This window comes from Phacochoerus africanus, chromosome 1, assembly GCF_016906955.1.
Source record: "Phacochoerus africanus isolate WHEZ1 chromosome 1, ROS_Pafr_v1, whole genome shotgun sequence".
In the NCBI taxonomy this organism is placed as follows: Eukaryota; Metazoa; Chordata; class Mammalia; order Artiodactyla; family Suidae; genus Phacochoerus; species Phacochoerus africanus.
In genome coordinates this window covers 207,069,798-207,086,655 of record NC_062544.1, presented here as the reverse complement: position 1 = coordinate 207,086,655, position 16,858 = coordinate 207,069,798, and the positions used below count along the sequence as shown (strand labels likewise).

The 16,858-nt window shown below is 40.1% G+C and overlaps 1 protein-coding gene across 1 annotated transcript in view; it reads right to left on the bottom strand.

Moving 5' to 3' along the window:
* The window catches only part of TPRG1 (tumor protein p63 regulated 1), a 139,015-nt gene extending 123,232 nt beyond the window's left edge, over nt 1-15,783 (bottom strand). The window contains exon 1 of the mRNA XM_047788648.1: nt 15,566-15,783. Coding sequence (XP_047644604.1) covers nt 15,566-15,694 — 129 coding nt within the window. The 5' untranslated portion in view covers nt 15,695-15,783. The remainder of the gene's footprint in view (nt 1-15,565) is intronic.
* Between the last annotated feature and the right edge of the window lie 1,075 nt (nt 15,784-16,858).

Genomic DNA, 16,858 nt, shown 5'->3' with positions numbered 1-16,858 from the left:
CCTCAGGTTATGGCCCTAAAAAGACAAAAGACAAAAAAAGTTCCTAAAATGCTAAATGCTAAACAAGACACCTAATTGGACAGAATAATTGATATAAGAAAGTGTTAGAGAGTATTCTATGCAACTTTGACCCATTTCACTCCTCATTGGTGAGAAGGTAAACCCCTGAAATTTAACGTATGAGGTGCAAGAAGGTCCAAATAGGTCCAGAGCATTGCACCAGAGAGAAGAGGCAAGAGAGCTAGGACAAAGGGGGAGCTCTCATGAAAATAATGAAAGCCAGGATAGAAGTACAAAGAAAATGAAAGCAGTTATGCTTCAAGAGTGACATTCAGATTCATTATAAGATGACTTAAGTGGACAGTTTAGAAAGCTAAAGAATAAAAACCAAAAAAAAAAATCATATTAGCTTCCTGAAGGTAGTTAGATAAGAGACACAGATGAAGAACAATAACATCCATCAAAAAAAAGTCTTTTCTTTTTCTGTATTTCAGAGAAAAAAATGTGTTTAAGAAAAGATAACGATATAAGCACATAAGTAAATAATATTATAAAGTAAAGATAAATATATATGTATCTGTGACTGTGAAAGCGATGAGCAACATTAGCCAGAATAAATAGTATGTGCACTGAGAAAATTAAGATGATATCTTGATATTCACATTTCCTTGTTTCTTTGAATATGTATCTCAAGTCTGGCTTCCTGGAGAGAGATCTCTGGTTTTGATCAGCCTTTCTGTAAATGTATGGCTATATGTACAGCAATCAAGAGAGGGGTAGAAGAATGGACCAGGGAAAGATGACTCAAAATAGCCATTATTAAGTGTGGTCAGTAATGTCATCTTCATATATTAAGTGTACATGTGTGTTGTAATAATATCTCTCAACTCTTTATCTACAAAAGTGCATGTGGATGCCTGCACTGCTTACTCTCAGAGATATTTTGAGAAGATCAAATGAAAAAGTTGTGAAAGTACTTTGTGAGTGGTGGAGTCTTGATCTTGCATCTTTTGAGGAGCCTAATGCATATTATCATAGAAGGAGGAAGAAATAAAATAATATTCAAGCGGGTGCTCTTGGTAATCCCTGGAAGATGCCAAAGGGAAAGTGGCATTGCCCAAAATTTTAGGGATCGTCTAGTCTATTTTGACCAAGTCAAGACTACTGGCAAGTTATGGGGTGATGGTAAGAAGATGGGATGTGTCTGGACCAGGGATATGTCAAACCATCCCAGGAGGCTATTGTCTGGGGGACTGGACAGAAACCCAAGTCTACAGGTCCTGAGTTTGATGCTGCCCAAGTAACTTGTACACATACTTCCTATGTCAATTTCTGCTCCAGAGTATCTCTTCCAAATATGAAAGCAGTGAAAAACACCTGTGGAAAAAGAAACTCATGGACCTGGAGAACAGGCTTGTGATTGCCGAGGAGGAGGGAGCGGGATGGACTGTGAGTCTGGAGTTAATAGATGCAAACTATTGCACGCAGAGTGCATAAGCAATGAGATCCTGCTGTATAGAACAGGAGCCTATATCTGTCTAATCACTTACGATGGAACATGATGGAGGATAAAGTGAGAAAAAGAATGTATGTGTGTGTGTGCGTGTGTGTGTGACTGGGTCACCTTGCTGTAGAGTAGAAATTGACAGAACACTGAAAACCAACTATAATTTTAAAAAAAATCATTTTAAAAAGAAAAAAAAAAAAAACCACCTGTGGCTTATCTATGCCCTATTTGTGATGGAGAAATTCAACCGCGTGGACTTGGTTTGACCACTCCTTAGAGCTTCTCTTTTGAGATAAGCATCACCAAAAGTGGGTTAGCTCAAAGTAGTGCTGTTTGGCAGTATCCCTGCATTTAAGAACTTCAACTATGACATTGCATGGTGTTCAAAGAGATCACTGAAACATTTGACACATCTCCAAAATATAATCCCTGTTATCTGTCAGGGCAGTTCTATCTTCTCTTCCTAATGAGCTGGGCCCAATCTACAATAACTAGTACTATTCCTGCTTAATATTATCCATTACTTCTTCTCTTGCATCCTACCAAAAATAGGCAATGTAGGCTTCAAATGCCACTAATATTTGACCATGAAACTCTGTTATTCTCCCACAAAAGCCCAGCCAGTGGACAGACTTAGAAAATGCTACAGAGAGTAGCTGAAACTAACTTTCCTGTTGGGAGTGACTGAATGAAAAACCTTTAATTTAGGAGGGATCATATACAGTTCAGCGTCATATCTAGTAGGCATCTCTAAGATGGTTACTTTCGTTCTTTAATAATGTTACCTATCTGCAGATTTAAGTCTCATGACAAAGTGAGATTAATTGGTACACGACTAGAAGCTGTGTTGGTATATTTTAACACATGAAATAGAGAGATTATTTAAAATAAATGATATATCTAGCTATCTTTTTAACTCATCGTCTTCCAGTGGCAAATCCAAGTTCATTCCTTATGCTAATGTTCTTTTAAAATATCAATACTATTTTATTTATAATTTATTTTCTTTAGCTAAACTACCTAATTTAATTTAGATAGAATATTATGTAACTGGTATAATTAACACTGTATAAGTACAATAGAAAAACATCCAAGTTATATTTTTTAAAGTTGTAAAATAGGACACAGCATGATCTTAGTTTTTATCAAAATAAAATATGGTTATGTATAGCTAATGCATATGTATTATGAGAATATCCACAAAAATGTGAACAGGAGTTCCCGTCGTGGCGCAGTGGTTAACTAATCCGACTAGGAACCATGAGGTTGCGGGTTCGATCCCTGCCCTTGTTCAGTGGGTTAACGATCCGGCATTGCCGTGAGCTGTGGTGTAGGTTGCAGACGCGGCTCGGATCCTGCATTGCTGTGGCTCTGGCGCAGGCCAGTGGCCACAGCTCCGATTCGACCCCTAGCCTTGGAACCTCCATATGCCGTGGGAGCGGCCCAAGAAATAGCAAAAAGACAAAAAAAAAATGTGAACATAGGTTTTCTCTGGGTGATTTGGATTATCGTTTTTTTAACTTAATTATATTTTCTAATTTTATACAATGAAAATGTTACAAAGAGGATAAAATAAGAAAAAAGTATTGGCACTAGTCAGAACATTTGAAAGCTTAAGCACTCACGTTTTCATCACAAATTAACTATTTTCCAGTATAAGGAAAAAATTAATTGTTTCATACAGTAAGATCATCAAAATCTGGCCCTCAGAAACTCTCCAAAAATTAAAGTCAAAAGAAAATTCATACCCAAATAAAGACGTTCCTATACATGAATAGCTATATTTTGGGGCAGTGACTTTTATCTGCCCACTAATATGCAAAATCTACATTCAGGAAACAAAATCAAAGAAGCTTTGAGAGATGAAGAAAGATAGTGTCTCTAGGGTAAGTTTTATCACAATAAATCATGAAACTGCTTTGTAGGTTGAGAAGTTACAAACCTGTTATGTAAATTATGTAATGGAAAAAGGTGGGGGAAATTTTTTCTTACAGTGATAAGTCCAATGCACATCTACTGAACAGATCCTCTGAGAACAAAGCCCTTAGTTACAGAGGAACTGGACAGAATAGTTTGGCAAAAGTTCTAGTTTTACCAGCAAAAGGCCCTAGTATGTGATGTGGAGTTGGAGAAGAAAGAGGTGGCAATGGCCTTGTTTTAGAGAGTGACCTGGGGGAGGGGTAGTTGGGGGGCTGTGGAAGGGAGCCATTCCACATCACCCTGACCTTGACCTAGGCCAGCTTCAAAAACATTGGTCTTTGAAACAAACTAGAGTAAAATAATTTTCCTTCTTCTTCCTGTGTTATGCCCAAAGAGTTAGCAGTCACACTACAGGCCATCTTCTCTGAGAAAAGGTCAAGAGAAAATGCAAGGCCAAGGGAATCCATATCCCTAACTTTTTTTCATGTCTGCTAATGCTTCCATGACCTTCTGACATCAGTGCTTCTCCTTAAAATACATTCTTTCTCTTCGTAAAGATGATATTACTTACATTGAACAAGGTTATTTTTTTTCCTGTCTTTTCCTTTCATGCTTTTATTTACTTCAACTTTTGCAAAACTTTAATTCTTATTTGTTTTCAATTGCTAAGTTTCAATCCCGTTAGGGAGCTCAACCCATCAGTAGGAGTGACTAAGCCCACAATTTACCTTCTTCCATTGGAACCTGAAAGATGTCTTTACTTTTGATTTAAACACAACTTTTTGGGTGGGATGTCAAGATCACTCACCCACAACTTAAAGGCACAATAATGTTTGGAGAATTAATTAAGCCAAGCTTTCCACAAGGTAATGGACAGGGAAAGACACAAATTGATTTATTTCAGGTAATCAGTTCCCATATCAGGAAATAGGCTGGCACAGTAAAGAAAGCTTTGGAGTCAGACAGACCTGGGCTTCAGTCCAGACTCTACAACTTACCAGCTGCCTGAGGTTGGGTAGCAATTGAAAATTTTTGTGCTTCAATTTTCTCAAACATGAAGTGGATCCAGTATTTACTTTATGGGACAGTGTAAGAATCAGAGGACTAATGGATCTAAAGGCCTGGTATAATACTTAAAATATAATGGGTATCAAAATAGAGTTTTAAAAGTTTGAGGAAAGGAAAGGCTAGAAGGAGTGTAATAATCAATCGAATTTATATTAGAACAACTTAAACAATTGGATGATTATACAAAACTAGTGATGGTGGAAAATGCCTTAATGTAATAGGAGTCAGGAAATTTGGGTTCAGATGCAAGTTATTCCTCTTCTTTTGGCATTTTTAATTTTTTTCATATGTACTAGGAGGGTATCTTCCAGTCGTGCCAGTCTAAGACTCCACATAGACCTAATGGGGAGCCTCTATTCTAAATCAAGCTGGAACGCTAAGAGATCATCTACCAAGCAGGTCAAATACCCAACATAATAAAGTTGGGATATATTTAATTGTATCACATTTACCCCACTGCAAATCAAAGCTTTCTAGTCCTTGGCTATGCATTCATAGGAAATTGCATTTTTAAGAGCATCCAGGATAAGAAATAAATAAGAACAAGAGAACAAGTTACTAGCTTGTTTTTTGTTTGTTTGTTTGTTTATGGATTTGGCAGGCAAAATACACCAAATGATAGGAACGTCTTGTTTGGTTTCATTATCTGTTTCCTCCAACCAATGAGAGTGACACTTCAGAGAGGGCTGACCTTCCTAGGCATCATCCAGCTAGACCTGGATATTAATGATTCTTTGGACCCATTTAACTTTTATTACATTGTGGTCCATACAAAGGAGCAAAAGAAGGAAAAGAAATCTTTTCTTAAACCTACCATGCAGAGAAAATGAAAGTAAACTGTTTTTGGTATATATCCTTTAAGACTTCTTCTACATTTATCTGTAGATTATATCTTTTTTTTCTTCTTCTTCAAAAACTGAGTTATGGAGTTCCCACTGTGGTGCAGAGGGTTAAGAATCTGACTGCAGGAGGTCAGGTCACTGTGGAAGCACATGTTCAATCCTCGGCCTGGCTCAATGAGTTAAAGGATCTGGCTTTGCCACAGCTGTAGTATAGGTCACAGCTGTGGTTCATATTAAATCCCTGGCCTGGAAATTTCTATATGCCACAGGTAGAGCCATTAAAAAAAAACCTGAATTATGCTGTTAATATTGTTTCAAAAGCAGCCCTTTACATTTAGCATATTGATGAGGATGCTGATACAGACAATGGTTGCAATGTTTATCAAGCACTTACTGTGTTCCAAACACAGGGCTTTAACTGCGTTGGTTCATTTTACACTCACCATAGACCTATGGTTCAGGTATTACAACTACCCTCATTTTACATATTAGTACACTGAAACTCAGAAAGGTTGAGGAATTTGCTCAAGGTTGCAGTCAATGATAAGAGCTTTGAGTTGATCAAAGATCTCTCAGATCTCAAACCCCTGCTTTCCAGACTGTGCCACACTACTCAGTGCATGAATAATTTCCACAGTAGCATATTAGTAACTGTACAATGTTCCATTATACAATCATCCATATTTATTTAATTCATCCCTTATTGTTATTTGCTCATGTTGCCTTTATTTCCCCCCTTTGCTTTTTTTTTTTTTTTTTTTTTTTTGTCTTTGTGCCTTTTCTAGGGCCGCTCCTGCAGCATGTGGAGGTTCCCAGGCTAGGGGTCGAATCAGAGCTGTAGCCACCGGCTTATGCCAGGGCCACAGCAACGTGGGATCCGAGCAGCGTCTGCGACCTACACCACAGTTCACGGCAACGCCGGATCCTTAACACACTGAGCAAGGCCAGGGGTCGAACCTGCGACCTCATGGTTCCTAGTCAGATTCGTTAACCACTGAGCCACAACGGGAAGCCCCCCCCGCCTTTGCTTTTGTAATGACCAGGCACCAAAGACCCTTGTTGGTAAAACCTTTAAAGTCCTTAATTTTTTCCTCTATAAAAATTTCTAGAAATGGAAATGCTGGGTCAAAGGGTTTGTACATTTAAGTTTCTTGGTGTATATGGCTAAATTGCCCCTCTGAGAAATGTAGTAATTTAAGTCTCATTAAAATATAAAGCCCATTTATATGTGGAAACAAACAAACAAAAAATCTCATAGATGCAGAGAACAGATTGGTGGCTGCCAGAGGCAGAGAGTGAGGGGTGGGCTAAACGGGTTTCAGCTATAAAATGAATAAGTCCTGGGGATGTTATGTACAATATAGCAACTAGTGTTAATAGTACTATATTGTATATTTGAAAGTTACTAAGAGAGTAGATCTTAAAAGATCTCATCACACACACAAAAAAAAAATCGTAACTATGTGTGGTGATGGATGATAACTGGACTTACTGTGTTGATCAATTTCCAATATATACAAATGTGAAATTATCACACTGTGCATCCGAAACTAATACAATATTAAAGGTCAGCTTTTTACCTCAATATTTTTTAAATTACAATAATTTTTTAAAAAGGAATAAGAAGCCCATTTTTCTGAAAGTCCGAAGAAGGTTTAATTTTAAAATATATATGTGATAGTTAAAAGTTTTAAGATAGTCCAATATTTGTGTTAATTTGCAGTGCTTTTTTGTGACATTAAAAAGTTGGAGTGTGTGTGTGTGTGTGTGTTTGGACATTTTTATTAATTTCATCTTCTTGGTCTCACTGATTCACAAGAATTATTTATTTATTAAACACATTCAAAATCAAATAAATGTTTATGTCAGCAGCCGTTAATGATTATAGTGGCATTCATTCTGTTTATAAGAATATCTTAACTTGGATACTCCACTTTTTTTCTTACACGATTTAGATTAACTTCCAGAGTGAAATTCTGTATGGTAGAAATTGTTTCATTTAATGTATTAATTGAAACACATTTTGGAGGGGGACCTTCTCTGTTACAATCACTGTGCTAGGGAGAAAAGAGAGAAGTTTCTCCAGTAAAAGAAAATCTACAAATAGAATTTCCTTCTGTTTTAAAGGAATACACTGTCTCATATGAAAGAAATTAGATCTTCAAATAGATAATTACAAGATGCCTGGATAAAGACTAGACAGTAATCTGTGCAAGGTGCAATAGGACATTCTAGGAGTCTCACTGAGCTGTCTGGATACATACGTATCAAAGGGCTCTTGCAAAAAGCATAACAGACACCAAGGACCCAGGATGACCTGCTGCTGGAAGATTAAAGCTACATTTTACTCTAGGAGTGTCCTCTTGGTACCATCAATGATGGGAGAGAACAGTGGCATGCAAAGTTTTTCATTCTCGACAAACTGAAATTATAATTAAATAATCATAGTGTGGATATCCAAAAATGGAGTCATGAGCAGCCATTGGAGATCTGTTCTCAGACACATTCTGCACCACTGAGAACATGAACTTTCTTTACCCAGCGACACTACCCGACGTATTCAGAACAACACCCACCAGCTCTAACCCTATGGTCTCAAAGTCTTGCCTTGTAATGATGCAAGTCATTTCAGATCCAAACCAATCTTTGCTTAACAAGCATTCTCACTTCTTGCCAGCTGCAATTATAATTCTTGACAAACAACTTATGCAATTGTGGCCTTGCAGCTTTTGCCTTTATAAGCTTCTGCCGTTTTGCAGCTCAGCAGAACACAATTCAGGTGCTTCTTGAATCTGTGTCACCTGGGCTGCAGTTCTAACAAACCCCAAATAAATGTCTCATTATTTCAATCAGGTCTCCATTTCTAAAATTTTGATTACCAGAATGCATTGTCCAAGTATGGACCAAATAATATGTGTTTCAATGTATCCTTATTTATAGAGTAGCAATATCTCAATTGGGAAGCAAGAAGGGTTGACCCTGAAACATGTGCTTGGAGCTTCATGTGAACAGAAAGAATTTTAACAGCATATGATCCTCAGGTGGACAGAAAACAGGCAGCATCATAGATGTATCAAGAATGTCAGTAAGTAGATACAAATTCACTACCAGGGGAGGAGACTGATGTGAGAATCAGCCCACGATTACAGGTGCAAGAAAGGATTCCCTTCCTCCAGCAGGTAGATGGTTCAACCTGAAGCTTTGTGTTGACTATATTTGAAAAACTTCTCATGGATAAGCAATGAGATCCTACTGTATAGCACTGGAAACTATATCTAGTCACTTGTGATGGCACATGATGAAGGATAATGTGAGAAAAAGAATGTATATATGTGTGTGTGCCTGGGTCACCTTGCTGTATGTAGAAAACTGACAGCTGAAAACCAGCTATAATGGAAAAAATAAAAATCACTTAAAATAAAAAAAAGAAAGACTTCTCTAATATTGCAAGTTTCCATTGATGCAGCTGTCGAGTTCTAGTTCCCTCCCAGGGCCCCAAACATCCTGCATCTGGTGTAAAAACACCTACAGTTCAGGAGATATACCTGAGAAGTGTGAATTCCTGGAATTTACGAAAGATCCTTAAACAATAACAGTGAAAGTTTCCTCGAACTTTATAGAGAGTTCTAAAGCTATAAGTGTGCTCCAAAATTATCTGTTTGGTATGAAGCAGTAGCAGTGAAGAGAGCAATGAATTTGACTTTTTGAACCCGGGTTCGAGCCCCATTTGCTATTAATTTGCTATGTGATTTGGGGCAGATGACTTCAACCCCCAGAACTTTAATTTTCCTTCCCTGAAAAAAAAAATGTAAGAAATAACCCTTACCAGTACTACCTATAGGGCTAGGAGAAAGAAAATAAAATACTATATCTGTGTGGATTAATCCAGGTACAATCTCTACAAAAGAACAATTCTATTATCTTTCTCTTACAATTGGGGGGCAGGGAGCCTCTCTCTTTGATTTCTAGCTTGTGCCAAATTCCTCTGGGTCCATTTCCAAATCAGCTCCTTGAAAGAAACATTTGGGGAGTTCCCTTCCTGGCTCAGAGGTTAACAAACCTGACTAGGATCCATAAGGATGTGGGTTCGATCCCTGGCTTCACTCACTGGGTTAATGATCAAGCATTGCCATGAGCTGTGGTGTTGTTGTGAGCTGTGATGTAGGTCACAGACACAGCTCGGATCCTACATTGCTGTGGCTGTGGGGTAGGTCGGCAGCTATAGCTCTGATTCGACCCCTAACTTGGCAACATCCATAGGCTGCAAGTATGGCCCTAAAAAAAAAAAGGCAAAAAAGAATAAAGAAAGAAAGGAAAAGAAAGAAACATCTGTATCCACCAGCTCCAGTTCCTCTTCTCCCTTTATCTCTTGACATCATCTCACTCCACTTCTAAGCAGCATCTGTGCCATCCAACACCTCTCTCCTCCTTGGAAGTCTTCATCATTTGGATCCCAGCACACAAACCATCTCTCCTAGTGGTCATAACCTGCCACTTCCACTGCTCCTCCTCCATCTTTTTTTGGTTCCCATGGAACCAGAGGGGATAGAGGGAGTTGGGGTGGCAGGAGTCGCCTGCTCCAGGATGCAGAAGATAAAGGGGTGGGAGTGCTATCTATAGAAAATATGATTGAAACATGCTTTTCATTATTACCATGTGCTGGCAACTCTCAACAATTTCAGTGACAAAATCTTCCTCTCTGCTAGTACAAGATATCCCCCACCATGCCCTTCCCCCTTTAGCACACTATTGACTAGATTCTCCCCACTACCCTAACCTAAAACCTTATAACACCCCAAACATCAGCCCTTAAGCCTCTTTTTTTTTTTGTCTATACTAACTCCTCAGAAGACCTCATTTAATTTCATTGCTGTATCATGTATCTATTGATGACTCCCACTTTTTATCTTCAGCTCAGATATCCTCACTGAATCTCAGATTCACATATTAAGTCACTTTTTGACATCTCCAGTGTCATCCTGTCCCAAAGTAAGCTGCTAATGTTCCTTCAGAACCTCTTCCTCTCATGATCTTCTCCATCTTAGATAAAGGCCACTCCTTCCTTCCAGTTGCTCAGCAAAAATCTTGGAGTTCTCCTGGTCCCCTGCCTGTGTCATTACTCCCCATTCCATCAAACACACATATGCTCCAAACACATGTCATCACCTCCACCACTACCTACCTGTCCAAGCTTCCACAGCAATCATCTGGATTACAGCATGAGCTCCCTGGTGAATCTCCGTCATTCTGCCTGCCCTCTCCCTATCCTGTCTTCATCTATCTTCAATACAATGTTAAAATGGAGGTCAGACCTCTGCCCAAAATGTGCAGTTGGCTCCCATTTCACTCAGAGTGAACGTCAAGGACCTCCCCTTGTCTCTCAGGGCCCATTTCACTGCCCCATCCCCACTCCACCATCATCTTTCTAACTTGGTTTCCAAAGACTTTTTTTTCACTCAGTTTAATCTATGCCTTACTCTCAAAGGCAGTAAGAAGGCAAGTTCCTGCCTCAGGACCATTGAACTTGCTGCTACAGCTGCCTGGAATGCTGTTTCTCCAATTATTTACCTGGTTTGCTCTCTTGAATCATTAAGCTCTTTGCTTAAATAACAATGTATTCCTCTCTAAACACCCTCTCCAAAATCTCACCTCCAAAGACTTCCTAACCCCTTCTCTGTCTAATTATTCTCTGTGTCCCATAGATTATATATTTCAATGATTGATTTTATTGACCATCTGTTCCATTAGAAATGTAAGCTATTTGAGAGAAGATTGTTTCTTTTTGTTCACCACTCCTGTTTTCCTAAACCCTAGAACACATATTAGTTTTGTGAAATGAATGAATCAAGATGTTTGCATTGAGCAGATGTTCAATAAACATTTTGTTGTTGTCATTGTTTTATTGTTGTTTTGTGTTTTGAGGGCTGCACCCTCAGCATATGAGGTTCCCAGGCTAGGGGTCGAATCGGAGCTATAGCCACCGACCTACACCACAGCCATGGCAACACCAGATCTGAGCCATGTCTGTGACCTACAACCCAGCTCATGGCAATGCCAGATCCTTAACCTACTGAGAGAGGCCAGGGATCAAACCCACATCCTCATGGATACTAGTCAGATTTGTTTCTGCTGAGTCATGATGGGAACTCCCAATAAATTGTTTTAAATGAATGATTTTGCTTTTCTTATTAAGGCCTCACCTGTAGCAGCATATGGAAGTTCACAGGCTAGGGGTTGAATTAGAGCTGCAACTGCAGGCCTACATCACAGACTCTGCAACACCCGATCTTAGCTGCACCTGTGACTTATATCACAGCTTACAGCAATGCTGGATTCCTAACCCCACTGAACTAGTTCAGGGATCAAACCCAGTTCTCGTGGACACTATGTCAGATTCTTAACCCACTGAGCCACAACAGGAACTCCAAATGAATGAATCTTATTCAAATACTTCATTTTACTTTTGTCATGACAACTACCTACTTCCCTTGAAGCACAGACTTCTGAGTTATAGATATAATCTGAATCATGTCTCATATAACCATGTGCATGAAAATGAGAAAAGTTTAATTAATTATACAAATACCTTGGGTATTTGTGCTAACTCTTGTTTTGGTGACTGGTAGAGCTCTTCACAAGCCCAGAACTTTCCCTTCAACTCATGAGGAATGCTGTAGACCACAGAGAAGTAGCCACATACTTGGGGAATTCCCAGCACATTTATTACAGAAGAGTCCGGGCTGAGACAAACATTCTCTAACTATTCCTTAGTGGGTGACTACTCCCTGACCAAAGGACAAAGCTTATCAACTAAAAATAAGACCCACATCCCACATGTTGGGAACTTATGCAACATAACTTTTCTAAATTTCAGATAACCCAGAGGAACAGACTTTTAAAGAAAAGAAAGGTTGGACTTCCCCTGTGGCCTAGAGCATAATGACATGGTGTTGTTACTGCTATGGCTCTGGTTCGATCCCTGGCCCTGGAAATTCCACAAGCTGTGGGTATGGCCAGAAAAAGAAAAAAGAAAGGTTAATAATATTTTTTTTTCAAAATATCCCTTATGATTTGTTCAATGTGTTTTTATGATATTTTATCCATCTTTTCACTATATATTACCCCTTCCTCCCTAAGTATCTGATACTGTCCACTGTGTCTAAAACTGCTCAATTTTGTTTTTTTCCTGTTAATCCTCCTGAAAAACTTACAGCAGAGCTAGGCAGTACATACACAGATGTTATGATACTGCCAAATAATAGACATGGATGATCATGAACTTGGACTAAATGTCTAGTCAATAGCTGCCATGTTCCTCAAACCCACTATGCTGTGCCTGATCTAAAGCCCTTAGCCTGCTGCTCAGCAACTAGGACCTGGTGCAGAACCAACCTCATTCCCCCTTACACACCACTGGCCCTATAGGCAGCCACAGCAAACACTCTCAAGTGTTTTCAGAGAGTACTAACTTAGAAGTGTGATCAAATTCTTTTTTTGCTGGAAACCCTTCTTATCTCTGTCCAAAGCCCAGGTCAAATGTCATTTCCTCCTTACAACCATCCCTAATGGCAACCTGTTTTTCATGAATTTTTCCTTAGTAAAATCAACCACACTTGCTTTCCTCTTCTTGCAGCATTTATCATCTCTTATCAAGTGTTGCAGTAATTTGCATACACCTTTATAATGTTAGGGAAGCCCCTTTGGGGGAGGGTCATTGCTCCTTATTACTAAATCCCCAAGCTTAGAGTGATGTACACCATAAGTAATCAAGAGGTAATATTTTACTAGTGATTTAATTATAGAAACCACATCATTCATTGGCCTAGTTTCCAAGATTTCAATAATTTGTTCTGTATTCTTTGGGATGCAGGCATTGTATCATTATCCATGTGCTGTCATATATTATAATGCCTTTTCTTATTTTTATGTCAGTGATCTATGGAGCAGTGTTACCCAGTACTTGTCAATTTCCCTTCCTTTTCTCTTGTCCCTGGAGATGATGTTGGAGTTGTGTCATCTTGTTTAATACTTCAGCTTTCAAGTCACTGAGTCTTGATATCTGGCTTAATATCCTGAGCAGGTATCAGAGCCAAAGGCGTATTCTGCAGAAGTCATCATTTTTCCTCTTACCTCTGAAATAATGAGAGGTTAGGACCAAAGAATTAATTTCACCTCCTCCCTGGTGACATTGATCTGTGGTCTTTCATAATGTAGAACTAGGTTTCTCTTGAAAGAGAATGATTTGAACCCATAAGAGATTGGAAGAGATAAGTATTGACAAATTCAATACTCGGTTTCCTCAGTCAGGTCCCAGGGGGACTGTGGAGGGTTGGGGAATACATGCTCCATTTACAGGGTGCACAGGCTGCCCCCTCCCAGTTGATGGTGGGAATGCAGATCCATTCATTTTTTTGTCAGTTTTTTTGGGGGTGGGTGGTGGAAGCTGTGCTTGCAGCATGTGGAAGTTCCTGGGCAGGGACTGAATTCAACCATGGCAGCAACCTTAGCCTCTGCAGTGACAATGCAGAATCCTTAACCCATTATACCACAAGGAATCTCCTGGATCCACCATTACCAAAACTTCTGATCTTCCTAGAAAATGAGATGCCTGAATTTTTACAAGAAATGTCCTGGATGTTTAATATTTGCAACTAGTTCAACTGTAGACACCACCACGGCTTGCCCATCTCCCAACCCTACCCCTAAGAAGTCCCAAAATTTGGTTGATAGCAAATATGTCACAAGAACCAAGTTAATAAGGAAAGAGGCTTCTCTGGAAGAGTCTCCTCCTCTACAGGGTAAGGTGGCATTTCCACTGGATGCTAAGAAAAGGTCAAAGGGCCCCCAAACCTGTAATTGGAAAGACTCTTACAGGACATCTGGGTACAGTCCCCTCATTGATACAGCTAAGCTTCTGCTCAAGGATACCCAGCACTTCAGCAGTGAGAAGCGAACAAGCTACAGCTCCAGTGATCACTGGCTGCCTGGCTTTGTGCACATCATGTCTTCTTTCTGGGCCTCAGTTTCTCTACTTTGAATCATGTAATTGATTAAGGGATTTATCAAGACCCTTGCAGCCAGAAAAAATATACAGGAGCCTGCTAAAGATGACATAACTTTGCAACTCACTGGATTGTGGTGGGCCCACGGGGATGAATATTAGCACTGTCATAACAAACTCAAACAGACACACACACACACACACACAGGAAACAACTCTTTCCACAACTGAGAATGATACAACCTTTAGAGCATGAAGAGAAAAATGATAGCTAAAATTAGCCTCTTAAAAAATAAACTACATAATCACTGAAGATGAGATTTTCTTAAAACTGGAGAACAATGAGATATAATGATAGCTGTCATAAGAGAGGAAATTGCAGGAGTCAATTTGAAAGGATGTGGGGGTGCCCCCCCCTTGAGATTTGCTTTTCCCACATACCACAGTAAGACAGAAAAGCTGAAATATTTCCCCAGGGCTGGTGTGATCAGTACCTCATAATACTGCTGTTGACATTAAGAGAGTGTCATTCAGCCCCAAAGGAAATCCAGAGCCTGTGTCAGGCTCCCTGTAGCCACTTTCTCAAATTTGCATATCACTTCTCAGTTTGTGAGGCCTTTTTACATACATAGTCTCATCCACCTAAAAATAATCTATTTGATGGTGCCTATACATCACTATAAAATCTCTCTCAGATCGATTCAAAAATAATCCCTCCCAACCTGCCTGAAAGAAAAGAACACTTTTGTTGGCCGTTTGACAGTTTAGGAAGCCCTTTTACTTCTTTTGGCTTTTTGAGATAAGGTCTGACCTGCTTGGGGTTGTAGCAGAGGGAGAGAAAAGGAGGCAGCAAATCCAATCTGGGTCTTAGTCTGCAGATCAGACTTGAACAAATCACTTCAATTCACCAAGACTCAGTTCCTAAGCCACTGAATAGAGAAAATTATACCTATCCTACTGTTCTTCCAGGGCAGTTAAGATCAAAATCAATATAGAGATAAGTATGTCAAGGGATTTTATAGGCTGAAAAATGCTGGTCTACAAATCTCATCAACCCTGTGTAGTAAGGAAGAGCAGAGCATTTTCATCAGGTCATGGAAAATAGGAATGTAGAACTCCAAGGCAGTGTGGAGGGGACCAGAGACTCAAGCTGGGAACAGGAGGAATCAGCTCACAGAGAGGAACCCCATCTCTTTGCAGAACCAGTGACAAGCCACCTGGTCTTACCTGACTAGACTGTGGCCAGTCCTCTAGGGTCTTCTTCTCTTGGATAAAGGGGGTTAGACCACAGTGGCTGGTGGAGGTGAGGCTCAGAGGAAGCCAAACAAGAAGGTGTGGGGTGCTGTCACCCCACATGATTTGAATCTTGCCTCACCTAGATGGCCAAGCGGGATGTGCTCAACCTCCAACAAAGGGTCAAAGGAGAGGACTGGGGTTGTTTACAGGGAGGAACTCCACCTGCCAGAGCCTGGGAACCGGGTTGACGGGTGAGGCTTTTCTCGTTCTACAATGACACACACACCTCTCTCTCCTGTCTTCTCTTTCAAGATGTCCTGGATTCTTCCGCCCACTCCCTCTTTGACCTGTCCTGAGAGGGTGAGCAGGAACAGCCTTCTGGATGCCAGAATCTTCCTGGTATCTGTCTGCTTCCCACTCACACTAAGAAAGCTGATGAAGCCTGGAGACTATACACCTTTTATTAATAGTAATGACAATTAGATTTAGGGGGTATATTTGTGATTTTTGAGTTTCATCACCACTTTTGAATCAGTAGGGTAGTGCTGTGGACAGTAGGATGTCTCTCTCAGAATCACACAAACTCTCTGGAGTTTGGAGTATTTGCCCCATGACACTGTTTTCCATTTAAGCATATGGCACTCTCACTAGACTGCAGGCTCCTCGAGGGCAAGGACCACATCTTATTCTCCCATAGATTCCCCCCAATGCTCAGCGTGGGTCAAGCACTACATAAATATGTACTGAATGAACAGTGATCAGTTGGCACCTATGTAATTAATCTCGATCTGCCATTTAATGGCTTTGTAATCTATGGTAAGTCATATTTTTACCAGAGCTAATATTTGTGGTCTAATATTTGTGTAAATTGGGGCACAAGACCTGGTCCTCATCCTCCTGGTGCACATTTCTCCACTCTGGGCCGAGTTGCGGGGGGGGGAGCGCTGGGACCTGCAAAAGAAAGACTGCAGACCCAGGACCAAGGACCCAGGACTCAGGGACCTGGCACATTTCTTTTTTCAAATGCCAGCACATAAACTTTTGCCACATCATGTAGTTCCCATCGTGATGCAGCAGAAACGAATCCAACTAGGAACCATGAGGTTGCAGGTTCAATCCCTGGCCTTGTTCAGTGGGTTAAGGATTCAGCATTGCCATGAGCTGTGGTGTAGGTCACAGACACGCTCAGATCCTGCGTTGGCTGTGGTGTAGGATGGCAACTACAGCTCCAATTTGACCCCTAGCCTAGGAAGCTCCATATGCCATGGGTGTGGCCCTAGAAAA